At 39.4% G+C, this 14,684-nt stretch overlaps 1 protein-coding gene across 20 annotated transcripts in view; it reads left to right on the top strand.

The window, feature by feature from the left end:
- NRXN1 (neurexin 1) overlaps window positions 1-14,684 on the top strand; it is a 735,915-nt gene that overhangs the window by 604,121 nt on the left and 117,110 nt on the right. For all 20 annotated transcript variants that reach the window (XM_075497462.1, XM_075497460.1, XM_075497458.1 and 17 more), the window contains one exon: window positions 8,484-8,655. In XM_075497462.1, the coding sequence (XP_075353577.1) occupies window positions 8,484-8,655 (172 nt within the window). The remainder of the gene's footprint in view (window positions 1-8,483; window positions 8,656-14,684) is intronic.

Raw genomic sequence — 14,684 nt, 5'->3', positions numbered from 1 at the left:
TGGATTAGATTGTACCGATATCAAGGTGCTACTCGTTTGGTTTTTTTTCTAGGAGTATCTTTACACCTTTGGATGACTGTATCCACTCCCAGGAACACTGTTTTAAATCATCTCTGTATAAAAACACTATAAAAAAGTGGAAAGCAAGGCTAATTTTCAAATCTCACTGTGCTCATCTGGAAACACGTGCTGATGTATGTGGGGAGAGGAACAGTGTTTGCCATTTTTGAGTAGCTGGAGCTCCCAATGAGTATGCCATTCCTCAGGCTGGGCATGCTATATTTGAGGTGCAGAAGCTCACAGGCATCTGCCTGTGTTGAAAATAAGCATGCAAGAACTAACTCAAGGCATGTGAGTTACCTTGGCCAGTAGTTAAAAGACTTTCTTTTCCTTCAAATTGGGCTCTGTTTGGTATAACAGCATCTGTAGTCTCTTCAACCCATCCATACCATCTCACCACAACTGAGAATCCTTGGTGAGATGCTAGCAAGGTCAAAACATTTCTGTGCTACATGCTGTTTTGACAGAAAGTACCATGTTAAAGGCCGACTACTTAAATTGTTCTTTACTGCATATTTTCTCAGAAAAATTTAATTTTGTGTACTGCAGTAATGACGCTGAGTGGATAATAAGATGCAGTATGCTGCTGCTGCAGGCTCTACACCATATGTCTTCCATAACTGTTGCATTTTGGGGGGCTGGTTGTTAGGGTAATTGTATCATCCCAGTAATTCATCATCAGAGTAACTTGAAATAATACAGCTATGATATATAGCAGTGAGAATTACAAAGTTTAAAACCAAACAGGAAAACTGCAGTCTGAGAGCTGAAGTGTCAGAATTGTAGATTTATAAATATTTCTACATTTTCTACTTGCTGAGCTTTATGTATAAGTCGAATTGCTATAACAACACTTAAAGCAGACTGTGAGGACAATTATTTTAAAGCAGAAAGCGATACAAGTCATTATTTCATAGTAGTAAAGAGTAGTTGCTTCCTGCCCTGAAACGCTGGGGCAGTGAACACTTCTGTGATACCTTCTTTCCAGGCTTTTTGTTCTGTGATCGTATATATGGCATTTTGTGACATAAAAAGATCATTTTAAGTCATGTGTCACTTCTTCCACTTAGTGAGCCATTTAGGTGGCTTTTTTTTCAGGTATGCCTCAGTTGTAAATTAGTGTGATGGTGGGCCCATATTTCACTTACCTCTTTTAAGGGTCATTGGTTTAAGGCTAGAAGCTGCTCAATTTTTATAGAGCAACATTTAAGAGTGCAGTAGCTCTGGTAGCACCTGTATGTATTTGCATACATAATATTGTTACAGTGAAAGTGCTATTTCTTATATGTCAACCAGGGGCATCTGGTGAACAATGAACTTTTATTATTTCTGTATTGATTTAGAAAATCTAGATAACTTAATGGCATGAAACTGGGGTCATTTAAAGGTTTATGAAACGATCTTACAGAGCTTCTGAGTAAAATGTGAGAGTAAGATATGTTGCAAATTCTCTCTTCGTTTCTCTTTACCAAAATCCATGAGACAACTGATTGAGGACCCCAAAATTAGGGGGAGAAAAAAAGGTTTGTTGCTGTATATTTATGATTATAGATCTGTTTTTGAAATGCCTTGTACTGTCTCTGGAAGGATCTTGGTGTAGATGAGAAATGTGTGCTTGGGTTTGCACTTAGGTGAGCATGCACAGGTGCTGCAGGAAACACTGGTAACATTTGTAGCTCTGCAGACAACATTTTTCCTCTCTGAATAGTATGAATAGTGGCTTAGTGTAGTGTTAGGCAGCAATTTCATATTGGGCTGATGTGTGCAAATGGGTAACACAGACCTGCCTGCGCCTCTTGCAGGAATCCAAGGGTCACATTTTGATTCCAGCCACCACTCAAGCCAAATAATTATATCCTTCAAGATTTCAATTCAATTTCCTGAATGCAAGCACACTGTGTAGTGGAGGCTCAAAAAGACCAGTCAGCTGCAGATAAAGTCTTGTAGAGCAGTTTGGGAAGTAAGTATTGTCAGTTTATCCCTCCGCTCCTACCATCTTGTGGGCCAGGAGGCTGAGAGTCAAGTAAAGGAGGAGAAATCTTTCCAGAAGCAGGTCCAGTGATGAAGGAGGAACAGTCAAAATTGCTGGGAAGCTGGACTGAGAGGAAGCCCGCTTTGCTGCATGTTGCTCAGATTTGATATGAGGGTAATGAAATCAGTGTCGCTTGCACAGAATATCACACCTCCAGCTGGAAAGAAATCAAGCATTTAGTTTAAAATCATGGGATTTAACATGATTGTCAATTCTTTCTATTAGCCTGCCAGTGCAGTAGCCTGCAAGGTTTTAAACTCTTCTGTACAATTATCAGAACCAGAAGCTTGTTTTAAAATGAAAAGTGTCATTTTTTGCATAACCTAAGGTCTACAGAGCTGTGGATTTCAGAAATAAGCAAATATCGGGAAAGTTGCAAATAAATGGTGAGAACTGGCAAGAAGGAACACTGAGAATAGCTCAGTCTCCTTGCTTAGGCAACCAGGAAAGGGAGATTTTTTTTTATTATTATTTTCCCTTCTCCACAGTAGGATAGATATTTCCAGCTTTTGGGAAAAGAAAGAGAAACCAAACAGCTTCACACTTGTCAGATACCAGTCTATCAAAGACTGAATACTGGGTGGATGCACCCTATCAGACATCAGCAAAAATCTTTGCTTCCTTCCTTGAAGTGCCTACCTCTGACTGATAAGTTTGCCTGCTAGCGCTCTGACAGAGTTTTCAAGCCCCTCCTATATTTTCTACAGTACCTCAAGCACTGATATACTGAAAGCTATAATCCATCCCTGAAAAGGGTTACCTTTCTGAATTCATGAAGGGACACAAAACCTGACTGTAAGTACTCAAGATGAGGGATGACATGAGGATGCCTGTGTCTATGGTGTGTTTTCTTGCAGTTGACTAAAAAGTAAAAAGATTTGATTACTGATGGTAAAAATTAGGTTGAATACTTTATCACTTCTCACAGAGAAAAGCAGTAAGAAAAATATATTAAAAAAATCATTTATGATGTTAAGTTAATGACATAATACCTCAGAGTATGAGTTTAAAACCCCATATCCAGAAAGTTAACTTCTTTCATTGGATTATAAAAGATGGATTAATTCAAAGAACTCTTCCCAGACGTTTTATATTTTCTGTGTCTTTCCCAGGAAACATTTCCTCTGGAAGATACTAGATGGTATTAAGAAATATTGATTGATCATTAGACTAATATATATGTAGTTACTCAATTAATCTTGGAGTTCAAGTGTGTCTTCTGTCTATTATGTATCCCTTCCCTCAATTCCTGAAGCAAACAGAACTATTTTTACGTATGCATTTCCTTACAGGATTCAGAAAATCAGAAATTTAAAAAATTATTTTGCATATATTTCTACAATATAGAATATTAGCCTCTAATTACATTTGAGTGAAAATGATCTCACTCTCCTTAATAAAACTCAAGAAATTTATTCTTCAATAAAATCAAAGTCAACCATCAGTTACTTCTAAGACTCTGTTATCGCATTCACCAGAAAGTTGTGCCTCAGGGACTGACACTATAAGATGCAAGCTGGTACGCTTGATTCTCCCCCCCCTGGTTTGTTCACCTGTGGGAGTCACGATATTATTACTTTTCTTTGAAAGCAGTTAAAGGTTGTGAGTGTTATGACCTTAGGTTGTCTGTGGTCTTTTCTAAAACTACAGTTGTGCCAAATTTGCACATGCTCACATTTGACTGATTCTAGAATTATTACTACAGAGAGCAGTAAAACCTTGCTGATGCTATAGGAAATATCATTATTCTGGAGATATATATATACGTATATTTTATACTAGCATAGGTTTTACAGCATTTGGAGTCGGCAGATCAGTAGCACTGGACTAGGGTCCAACAAGGAACTAATTGCACTGTCAGCTGTTGGCTTGATTTGCATTTCACGTTTCTCGCTTGGTTCTCGGGTTCATCAGCATTCTTGGTGCTTCATCACAAGCCTGGTAAAGCCAAGGTAGAAGTATCTAGAGTACACAATTCATAAAACATGCTTGAAAATAATCCACTGGAGTTGCTAGATTACCATAGTAGCTGCCAATGCTTTTAAAGACAAAATGTTTGGAAATGATTGGTATATACATACACATGCACACACACCTATACTGTCTGAGCAATCACAACTCCTAGCGTTTCAGAGCACATTAGGAATGTAGGGTTGGAGCTAAACACATATATATCATGCTTTTATCCAACTGCTTTTAAGCCATTAACACATTTATCCTTACCCTGCGAGCCTGGATTCCTACAAGTGGCTGGACAGCAGAGGTTAAACTGTAGGCAAAGCCTACATTGCCCGTTGCAGTAACGTGTAGGGGTATGTTAGATAACACCAAATGAGCTTATCCGCCTGTGTGGTACTGTGGAGAGAAAGTCGCCCTGGCCTCAGAAACAGGAGAGCTACATGGCCAAAGCACCTCCAAACCAAAAGTGTAGCTTTTCTGAAGAGCTGCCGGTTGGGGCTCAGAGTGTCAGGTACCTTGTCTATAAGTGAACCGGAGGTCCCTGCGCTGCTTTGTCCCAGGCAGTGGTGGTGGTGGTGATGTGATGGTTGTAGCAGTATTCATAGCGCCTTCCGATCTGAAGTTCAAAATGATTTCCAGAGACAGAGAACAACATTTACGCTACTTCTTGAAATGCTTCACTCTTCTCCTGAAGGTGTGTCCTCTCTTCTGGCCTCTCTCAGAAATAATATTGGACACACTCCCATTTCCTACATCTATCCACTCTGTTATTGCGGCCTTCCCAGTTCAGGTTAGATAGAGGCACAGTAGGAAAAGGAATTGATTTCATTACTGTATTCTCTCACAGCTGGGTGAGACTGAGAAAAATAAAACACAGGCTAAGAACCGTAAACAGCACGGTGGAGTTCTACGGGCCCTGTGTACAGAGCCGATTTCTACCAGAGGAGCTCCGAAATGATCATCTTTGCTAGTGGGCAAACATAACCTCCTAGAAATGGGAGCCTGAAATGCTGTGCTATTCCAGGTCACTGGCAAGGATAACATCATTCAACAATAATGTTGACTTATTGCGGTACTTAGTAATGCACAGACATTTCTATAGTGTCCGTCATCAGGACGCTAAAGAGGGAACCTCTCATTCAGCATTTGTCTGAGGCCATTTCTGATAGGAAGAATAACTTTAAGATTATTATGAATGAGCAAGTGAGAAAGGAAACTTCCTACTACTGCAGCGTGCAACTGAGGCTGGCAAGTGGAAATAGTAATTTAGTATGCTTCAGTTTTATCGGTCTCTTCCCTTTCTGCACTACCACGTTGCTCCAAAAAGAAGGAAAAATAAAAAGTAGTCCTTTCTAATGGGCTACATGCCCGCTACATTAAGTATCACAAGGCTGAGGGCTGATATCAGGATATCTCAACAGGTTACTATACGTCAGCCGATCCACAATAACTGTATGTGCACATGGTCTTAACCAATGACAAATGAAAAATGACGTGACTTACGCTACCTTGCAGCGAAGGAGGAGCACAGTGAGTCAGACTACTGCATGAGTCTGCAAGGGCTTAAAAAACCCTACTATCTACATACAGAGGTGCTTATCGCAACTCAGCTGATACATGGTGACTTACCGCTTTGTGGTAGTGTCATCTTCTGTCTGGGCCCATGTACTGTCAGGTCTTTGCATCATATTTTATTCTGTGGTTCTCAAGGGCTGTGCACAATGGGGTTGTAGTCCATACCTTGTTCAGCGTGATGTGCAGAAGTCAAACTTAAATATGGATATAATAATAAGGAAGACTTAAACTCAACGCAGATTTGCTTCCTTGTTTTATGGGAGGTTACATAAAGGCCCACAGGTGCTGAAGGAAATGTGAAAAAAATGAAAAGTATCCTTTAAATAGGGAGTTTTTCATCTTCTCAGCTACACAAATATATTAGAAATAGAGCCAAAAAAATGGCTGTAGTATGTTATCAACTATTAGGGTGATATTCTTTGCTATCGCAGCTGCGTGCTTGGTGTCTGTGCACAGTACTTCTGTACAAATGTAGGGAAGTCAGAGAAACTTGCTTTTTTCACTAAAAAGTATATATGTATCAAGTAAGGCTAAAGGTCTGCCTTCAAGTGTGTAAAGCATTCATTTCACTTGCGAATACCTGGCCATTCACAAATGGTAACTTGGTAACCATTGCAGCACCCCATTCTCTTATTTTGGAAAAGCTACTGATATATTTGCCTTTTATGCCACTTCATTTTGCCTGCACCTGTCCTATTCACTATTTCCCTTGTCATTTTTTGATCTAAAATAATATATGTATATACATATATAGAGCAGATAGGAAAGCAGGTATGTAAAGTATAGGTTATGAATAGTATAATTATGAATCACTGTAAAATTAGTCAGCTTTTTTTAATCCTCAAAGCCTTTGATTTCTTGAAAGTACTGTGAAAAGGTGCATATGCCATTATCATTACATGCTGGTTTTCTGCATTTCATAAATTAGTAAAAAAGGAGATTGCTTTAGAGCCAGGACAATGTTATATTTCCTTGTATACATTTCTGTTAAAGAGAGTAAGCATATGAATGGAACAGGTGAAGCAAATAAGCTACTGCATCCATGGGAGAAAATGGGTGAAATCTATTCTGAGTCATAGCTGAACCAGTTGAAATAAAACAGAGCTACAGTTACTCTCCCAAGATAACTGGGAGATTGCTCTGCAACTCCCACGAGAGGCAAAAGAAGGTGAGCATGTGCTGGATGAGGTGGATCCCTTATTGACACCCTATAGGCATGGAAAAGTAGGACCAGCCAATAGAGAAATGTTAAAACAATCTGCAAGGAAAAAAGAGGAATGTTTAGAACATGATTTAAGCAACTGAGCAAATTAAAAAAAAATACTTTTCAGAGTCATTCTGCAAATCGCAGCAGGGAATTTATTGTTTTAAAAAAGATCGTAACTGAAGAGGTGATAGCATAGTGCCAAAGCATTGAGGGATTTTCTCCAAAGGTGTTCAGCAGCTGCTCAACTGTGTAACTGGAATATGCAAGCACTATCGGAAAATGAAGTCAGGTATTTAAAAAGAGAATAAAATAAAGTGGAAGAACTCCTGAGTTCTTCATTTGGGAGACTTCTAGAGATGAGGAGCTGCAGGGTACACTTACTACAGGGAGTGATGCCATGGTAGTAATAGAAAGAAGGAGCAGACACAAAAGCTACGTGGGAGAGGTGACGCTGGTTCTAGAAAGGTTGACGTGAATGACCAAGAGGTACAATGTGAAATGTTTCATTGTGTTTCATCTGGTAGTGTAAAAACTTAAAGAAGTTTTGTAACTCTTACGAAGTACGTACCAGTACCAATCACATGAAATTTCACGTAGAATTGCCACTTATTATGCACGAGCCCCTAATCTCATACTGTGCAGTGTTTTTCTTTTTTTCTCCTTAATTTAATAAGTGTCCTTATTCAGGAATAGAATTGATTTTATAGGAGAAAAAAAAAATAATCACGAAGCCTTTAAGTTAAACCTTTAGTAGACATTAAAAGACTTTGTTAAAATGTGAATGTCCCATTAGAGTGAACATCTTAATAATTAAAAGACAATAAAACTGAGAATGTGCTAATATCACAATCAGCTGGAAAATCTACAGCCTTGTTCCTGAGTATGAACGTGCCTGTGAAGTCTCCTTAGCCCTAGGCATGCTCAGGCAGAGGAGCTTACAGGAAAATCCCAGCAAAAAAATCAGTGTCTCGGTCCTTAGTGGGAACAAGATGCTGTCCCTGTGTCACAAACGCCTTTCGCCCCTCTCTGGCTCTGATCAGGAATGTCCTTGGTTAGTCTATCGGTCTGTTCTTGTCTTAATGATTTGGAGCTAGCAGGTACTACAATGTGATGCAAAAAATCTCTCCATTAGGGAAAAAAAAAGTTTCCTCCTTTGTTATCATTTGTGAAGACTCTGAGTATGAATGAGGTTTGGAGAAAGGAGATGCAGGGCTAGGCCTTGGTTTTTATAGGCAGAAAATCCTCATACCTCTTCCAAGTGACACTGCAAGGCTTTCCGTTTTGAAAGCCTAAAAGGAAAAATGGTGTTTAATCCTCATGGAGGTGAAGGAGGGGACAAAGCAAGAATACCTGAGCTTTCCTCCTCCTCATCTTGGTCTGAATCTCTTCGAAAAGGAGAGAACTCAATTTGGTGAAATAACTCATTTGGAATCTCAATTATCCATCAAAGAGACGTCCCGGACTTACTTGAGCTGTCAGGAGGCTTGTCACTGCCACATGCAAGCCTTCAGAAGTTACATCTGAGGAGGGAAGATGTTGTTAGAAATCTTTCTCTGTATGACACCCTGTCTGTATTTCTTGCTAAAACAACTCTTAATTAGCTCTTCTTTTTCTTCTTCCCTTTTTTTTTTTTTTTTTTAAAATATGCAGCACCAGGGAAAAATTGGAGTTAAATTTAATGTTGGGACTGATGACATCTCTATTGAAGAGATCAACGCAATCATTAATGATGGAAAATACCATGTAGTACGTTTCACAAGAAGTGGTGGCAATGCCACGTTACAGGTGGACAACTGGCCAGTTATCGAACGTTACCCAGCAGGTAAGGGCTTACACAAACGCTTGTGAGTAAGAGGGTGGGGGATGCGTGGGGTTTGGCTCGTTTTGCTTCTCTTCTAATACAATGTCAGCTCCTTCACAGTGTTTTAGTAGCTAATTAAGTAGTTAAAGAGTCCTGAGCAATGTGCAGTTTATGATGATGGCATTTCCTAAGTGAGTTAAACGCACAAATTCAAGTTATTACTGGAAGTGGAAAAATACAGTTATAAAGGCATGAAATAGTGGTTTTGTTTCTTGTTTTCATTTGTTTTTATTGGATTATTGTTTTAGGGGGAAAAAAAGGCTTTGACAAAAGCTACACAGTAAAGTGACTTCCAAATCGATCTCCAAGTGATGGGGTAAAACATTTACTGAGGAAAAGGTTGTCTGTGTTCTTTTCGTTACAAGTTGTTATTAAAGCAGTCTGAAGCTTATGAATTCAGCAGAAGTGTTCCAACAGGCATAAATCAAAAGGTGTATTAGTTATTCTTTGTACAACCAACCAACCAAATTAAGATGCCTTAACTTAAAATGCAAACTACAGGATATTACTTATGCAAGTGATACTGGTTACTTGAACAGGACCGCTCGTATGAATACAGAGTTGCCTTGATCGGGCCCATATTTAATTTTATGCAAATGCCACGCACTGAAGATTACTGTGTTACTAATTTTATTCGTTTTTAAAGGCAACAGGTTTTTCAGATACGCAATCCCTTTCTTATTGAATAGGACTACTGAGCCGTTAATGGTAACTTACAAATCTGCATGTTATCTGTTAACAGGTGGGGTGTGTGTTTATATTATTAAACAAAAGGCAGCAAATCCAGAGATGTAAGTGGAAGGTATTCTGGTTTGCATATTTGCTACTACATAAATGATAGTTCTGATTTATCTGTTTAAAAGTAGAAAAGTCTTCATTTTGGGGGTGGCGTGGGACTGGATGGTATGTTTCCCTAATAAGGAATGCATAAGCCATTCCCTGTACTAATTATTACTATTTAGGGTTTGGGTTTTTTTAGTTGGTGTTTGAGCTGTAGTCCAGCTGTTCACCTGACTTTTTTAAAAATAGAAATAATTTTAAAAAATTCCACAGGTGAAATATCACCCTTTGTATAATTTCTTGGAAATAATTTAGAATTTAAAATAAAAATGAAAGTATGCAGCGCAAATGAAATTATGTATAGCAGGAGTTGTTAAAAAATCCTGTATGCCAACGGGTTATGAATGAGTGACAGTTCTGGCAGTTAGAAACGATTAATGGCTTTAAGTTAGACACGTCTCTGAGAGGTGATAAACTCTTGAGGGAAAGGGGGATGCTGAATGAAATATGTCCTGTGATCTTACAGATATTCCTGTTTCCCCCCTTACTCTTCTTGTTTTCTAACTTTTGCAGTGTTTGGTAGATGGTAGCTGAAATAAGGGTGGAAGCTGGGGAGGAGTGTGTCTTAGTTTGTGTTCAAGACCTGTGTAGCAGAAAGGAAAAAAAATAGGTTCGGGGTTTTGTTTTGTTTCTTTTGTTTTTTACCGAAATGATAAGCATGAAAATATTTTTGTTTTCCTTCTCTGTTCTGTTTCTTCATGAAAATACAAAGTGGCTACAACGAGGACGAACCGCCGTTGAGTTCTGAAGACGGTGGCACACAGAATTTGTTTATACTGAACATAGATCAATTTAGAAAATAGAGTGATTTCCTTGTGATGTGATTAGCAGAGTGGAAGGAGCTTGGATGTTTTCTCTGAAAAGAGGAAACAAAAAATTAGAGCTTCTTGAGCTTCTTTTAGCAATCCATGCGCCAGCAGCATTCTAAGGCATTTTCAGTTGCTTCATCAGCCGAGGTAGCTTGTCCTGAAGACTGTGCTGCCTTTAAGCAAGGTTGATACTGCTCTGAAGATATTAATGGCACCGTGTTCAAAGCTACCACTGTCATTCCAGTTCTAAAAGTAGTATTTCTGAAAGTGATGTCTTAAAGCTATCAGACAACACAGTTCGGCAAATGCTGCTGCATCCAGTTTAGATGTGCTTCCGCTTTTGCTGTTTTAGGGACTGACAGTAGTACCTGGCAGTACTGGTTAACCAGCTAACTTGCTCTTTGCTCATGTTTTGGATGGAGGACATGTTACAGTTGTACAACACGGACCAAATTTGATCCTGTTGGCATGAGTGAGGGCTCATTAGCTTTCATTTCAGTGCTAGAAAGAATATGCTTTTTTGCTTCATGCCTGTTTTCTGAATTGTTTCTTTCTGCATAATTTCTTAATGCGCCTGCACCACTGTACATAAGCACAGACTTGGCTCTCCTACTTCTGGGTTTTTTAAAATTAAGAATAGAAACAAGATTAGCAGCTTAATTATTAAGTTTGCTATTCTTAAATATGCTGGATATCCTTTTTTAAAAAATAAAATAATATTAAAAATAATCAGTTGGTCGCCTAAAGCATACCAACTGATCAATTCTCCTTTCTTTACAGGGAAAGATTGTACTCTGAATTACATTTCTGGTTGGAGTGTCTGACTACAAGACACTGCTTGTTTGTGATCGGCATCTTAAAATATTGGGTGAAGATTTTCTGAGAGGAGTTTCTGGTCAGAAGCTCAGGATTTTCCATTTTCATTGCCTGTGTAGCCTTCATACAGCCCCATCTAACTGCTGTGGATAATGGCACCCAAGGCCAAATAACAGTCGGTGTTGCATCGCTTGCTAGGAGGATGCTGTGGGCACCCCTGTTGATAACTCAAAGCGAGCATCTTTGGAAGAAGAGCTGTGGCCCTGATTGCCACAAGTCTGTGTGGGATCTGTAGGGAATCTGAACTCAGTCCTAGGTCTCAGGAGCTGCCCAGAGTTTAGTGCTCTTGCAAAGGGTTTTCTAGCTGGTGTAGCACACATGATTCTCTAATATTGCTTCATGAGCAGGCAGAGAGGTAGACACCTTGCAAAAAGTATCATATGGCAATGCTCCATAGGGCTTCCACGGTTGCTTTGTGTGTTTTATCCTAGAGCTGCATAAAATGCAGAAATGACCCTGGAAGATGAGTAGGATCTAGCATGTTTCTCTTGTACATCATTTTCCATCCCACTAGACTCGAGTGTTATGTTTCTCTGGGCCAGTGCACCTTCAGTTTGTATGTGAGTACATGTGAAATGAGAGTACATTTGTAATCTCATGTATGTGTGTGAGTACATGTAAAAGAAAAAGAGGGGGGGTGGCCAGTGGTAGAGGATGATTATCCTTGTAAAGGTGGCTGGTTGTTTTTTGGAGTATAGTGGGGAAAAATGTGTTTTAGCCCTAGACAGATGTGAAGATTTCAGTGTCCTGAAATGGCCGAATGATTTTCAGAAAGAGAGGTTCTTCCAGACTCCCATCAAAGTCGTCTTTTTTTTTTTTTTTTTTTACTCCAAAGTTTCTCTCTTGCCATTTCTCTGAGTGCAATGCTAGAGCTATGAGGATGCACGCTTCAATTTCTGCCCTTTATTATATGTTTGTCCTGTTTTCCCACTTCCTCACTGTGTCAGTGGCTGGTGGGTAGCCCTATGATTGAGAATGGCATATTGTAGTTTTTTGATAGCTGACAAAGATGCCCAGTTCTGTACTGGATTTGTATATTCCATCTTTCTTAACTAAATTCAATGTTGTGTCGCTTTAGTGAAAGATTATCATCCCTCTGCACCTTCCCAAAGAAGCTTAATATTTCACCTTGTCTTCTTTTTCAGATAGTGATTTCCCATTAACTTATCTGGATGCAGCCTAACTTCCGATCATATTAAACAGGAATGAGAAAACTGCTGACTGTGCAGTCAGAGTTCCTAATCAATAGACTAACCCCATTTTCCATGCAGATCCTTTCTACTCCTTATGGCTTATCTTGTCTGCTTCACAACTTAGTTTTAATTGCCCTTCCCAACTGGCTGGCTGCTCTTGTGGCGATGGGACTGAACCACAGTAGCAACTCCAGCTACTACTGTGAACAGACTGCTCTTGTAACTTCAGTTAGGTAATAATAATTCTACACTGAAATGTAGATTTGGATTTATTTGCATTTATGATAGGAAACCAAAGAACTTGTTAATTTGGGTAAAACTGAACTAACAATTATGGCCAAAGGAAAAACAAAATAATAGGAAATTGGTTTTAGTAATGTCAAAATATTAATTTCAGTATTTTCTAAGTAATATGTTCTGACTTTTCATGTCAAGATTGCCCAGTGTTTGTAGGAGATTCAGGTAATCTGAGAATAAAGCACTTTGTTTAATTTGAAACAACCTTTTCTTCCTTACCTGAAAGAAAATCTGTTTCAAATCAAAGGGGGGGGGGGGGGGGGGAGGTGGAATCTTTCTCACAGCAGTGCTCACAACTATATCTATTTAACAAGAAAAACAGTTTTCTCAGTTTTCTAATTTTCCTTCCTTAGTAGTGAAGGGTTTTCATTTTACCAGTCTGGAAAAGGGAAAGTATATTGGAACAAGCTAGGTGACTTTCTAAAGCCGCTATAATCACCATTTATTGTGAAGCGTTTTCAGAACCACTTTTCTGTGAATAACTCTACACTTTCTGCAGTCAAAGGGAGTTTGCCCAATGCTGATTCTTTTAAAAAACATGGCGCAACCAATCATTTTACCAGTGGGAACCTACTTTTCAGGACTTCCATCATAAATCAGACTGATGCAGAATTTTCTGCATATAAGATGATCTGTTAGATATTGGCCAATTGGGCTATGTTTTCAAAGCTGTTCAGACTGCTGGGAATACTCAGCAGTTCCCGGGACCCTGCAGCAGTCTGGAAGATACAGTCTGATGTAGGCAAATATCTGAAACAAAGCCTTCCCGGTCATCCCTGGACCTCTGGTCAGCCTTAGAAAAGCATAACTTAGTTGCAGCTGTCCTCACGTGTACCCCATGGGTCAGCAGACCTTGTCAGGGATGTGTCGGACAGACCTAGATCTGACAAGACGAGCATCTCGCACACGTTGTTCACGCAAAAGAGATTGTCCAAAACATTGCCAGACTACTGGAACAGATGTATCTCTGTGACTGGGGAGTATGAATTAGGATCGAGCGTACACACCAAAGAAGAACCTGTGTGAGAGTCCATGTATGTTGGCAGAAGATCAAACCGCAGGCTGACATTATGTACTAGTGCCAAGTACTAGAGGTACTAGTGCCAAGTACCTCTGCAATATGGCAATTGGCAGCTGAACCTCTTAGGACTTTGGTATAATACAGAATAATTCTGTTCTGGGTTTTGGTTTTGTTTTTTTGCTTTATCACATAAGGTTAAACATCTGAGAGCACACGTGTTGTCTTAGGGACTTTCTCTGGATCTGTGGGCTAAAGGTTGTTATTGCAGAACATCCAAGGGCTAAGGGAAGGGGGCATCTCTTTTAAATGTTTCTCTTCATCCCTGTATTCTGGAAAATAGATGTCTGCCATCTTTTCATGGGATACACCTGACTTTAAGATAAATGCTAAGAGTCACCTATTACCATATAACCTATTTAGGGTAAGTGCTATCCATTTGTCTTGGTTTTGTGTGTTCAGACTGACCATAAAATGAACAGGAGACATTTGTGTCAGTACATTTGTTTCTCTGGAATAGATTAGTATTTCCCAAGCAACCCATGTAGGTGTCTAACATGCATACCATTGGCTTAGAAATACCTTCCAAATTCAAGCCCCTACAGCCACTTCTGGAGAGAATCAAAGATCTGTTTCTCAGGCATAAGTGTGGTGGCCAGAAGAGTTCTTGAACTCTTTCACAAACGTATCTTTGAATAGTCTAATAAAATGGACAGACAGCCCGTTATCACCCCATCCATGCAAAACTGGAATGGTCGAGGTGAGGTAGGAACCTAACAAGTAAATGGTCACTCAGTATTGGCCTTGCCTTGCATTTGCCATAGGGTAATTTTTCAAACCTCCCTGGCCACTGCTGTTAGGACATGGGACTTCCAGGGTGTTTTCCACACTGAAATAATATAAGCCTTCTGACTCCTATTTATTTATTTATTTGTCCAGCAACACATCACCTTTTCC

The sequence above is a fragment of the Mycteria americana genome, chromosome 3 (genome assembly GCF_035582795.1).
Source record: "Mycteria americana isolate JAX WOST 10 ecotype Jacksonville Zoo and Gardens chromosome 3, USCA_MyAme_1.0, whole genome shotgun sequence".
NCBI classification, from domain to species: domain Eukaryota; kingdom Metazoa; phylum Chordata; class Aves; order Ciconiiformes; family Ciconiidae; genus Mycteria; species Mycteria americana.
Note: the sequence above shows the minus strand (reverse complement) of the source record. Positions and strands in the feature narration are given on the sequence as shown.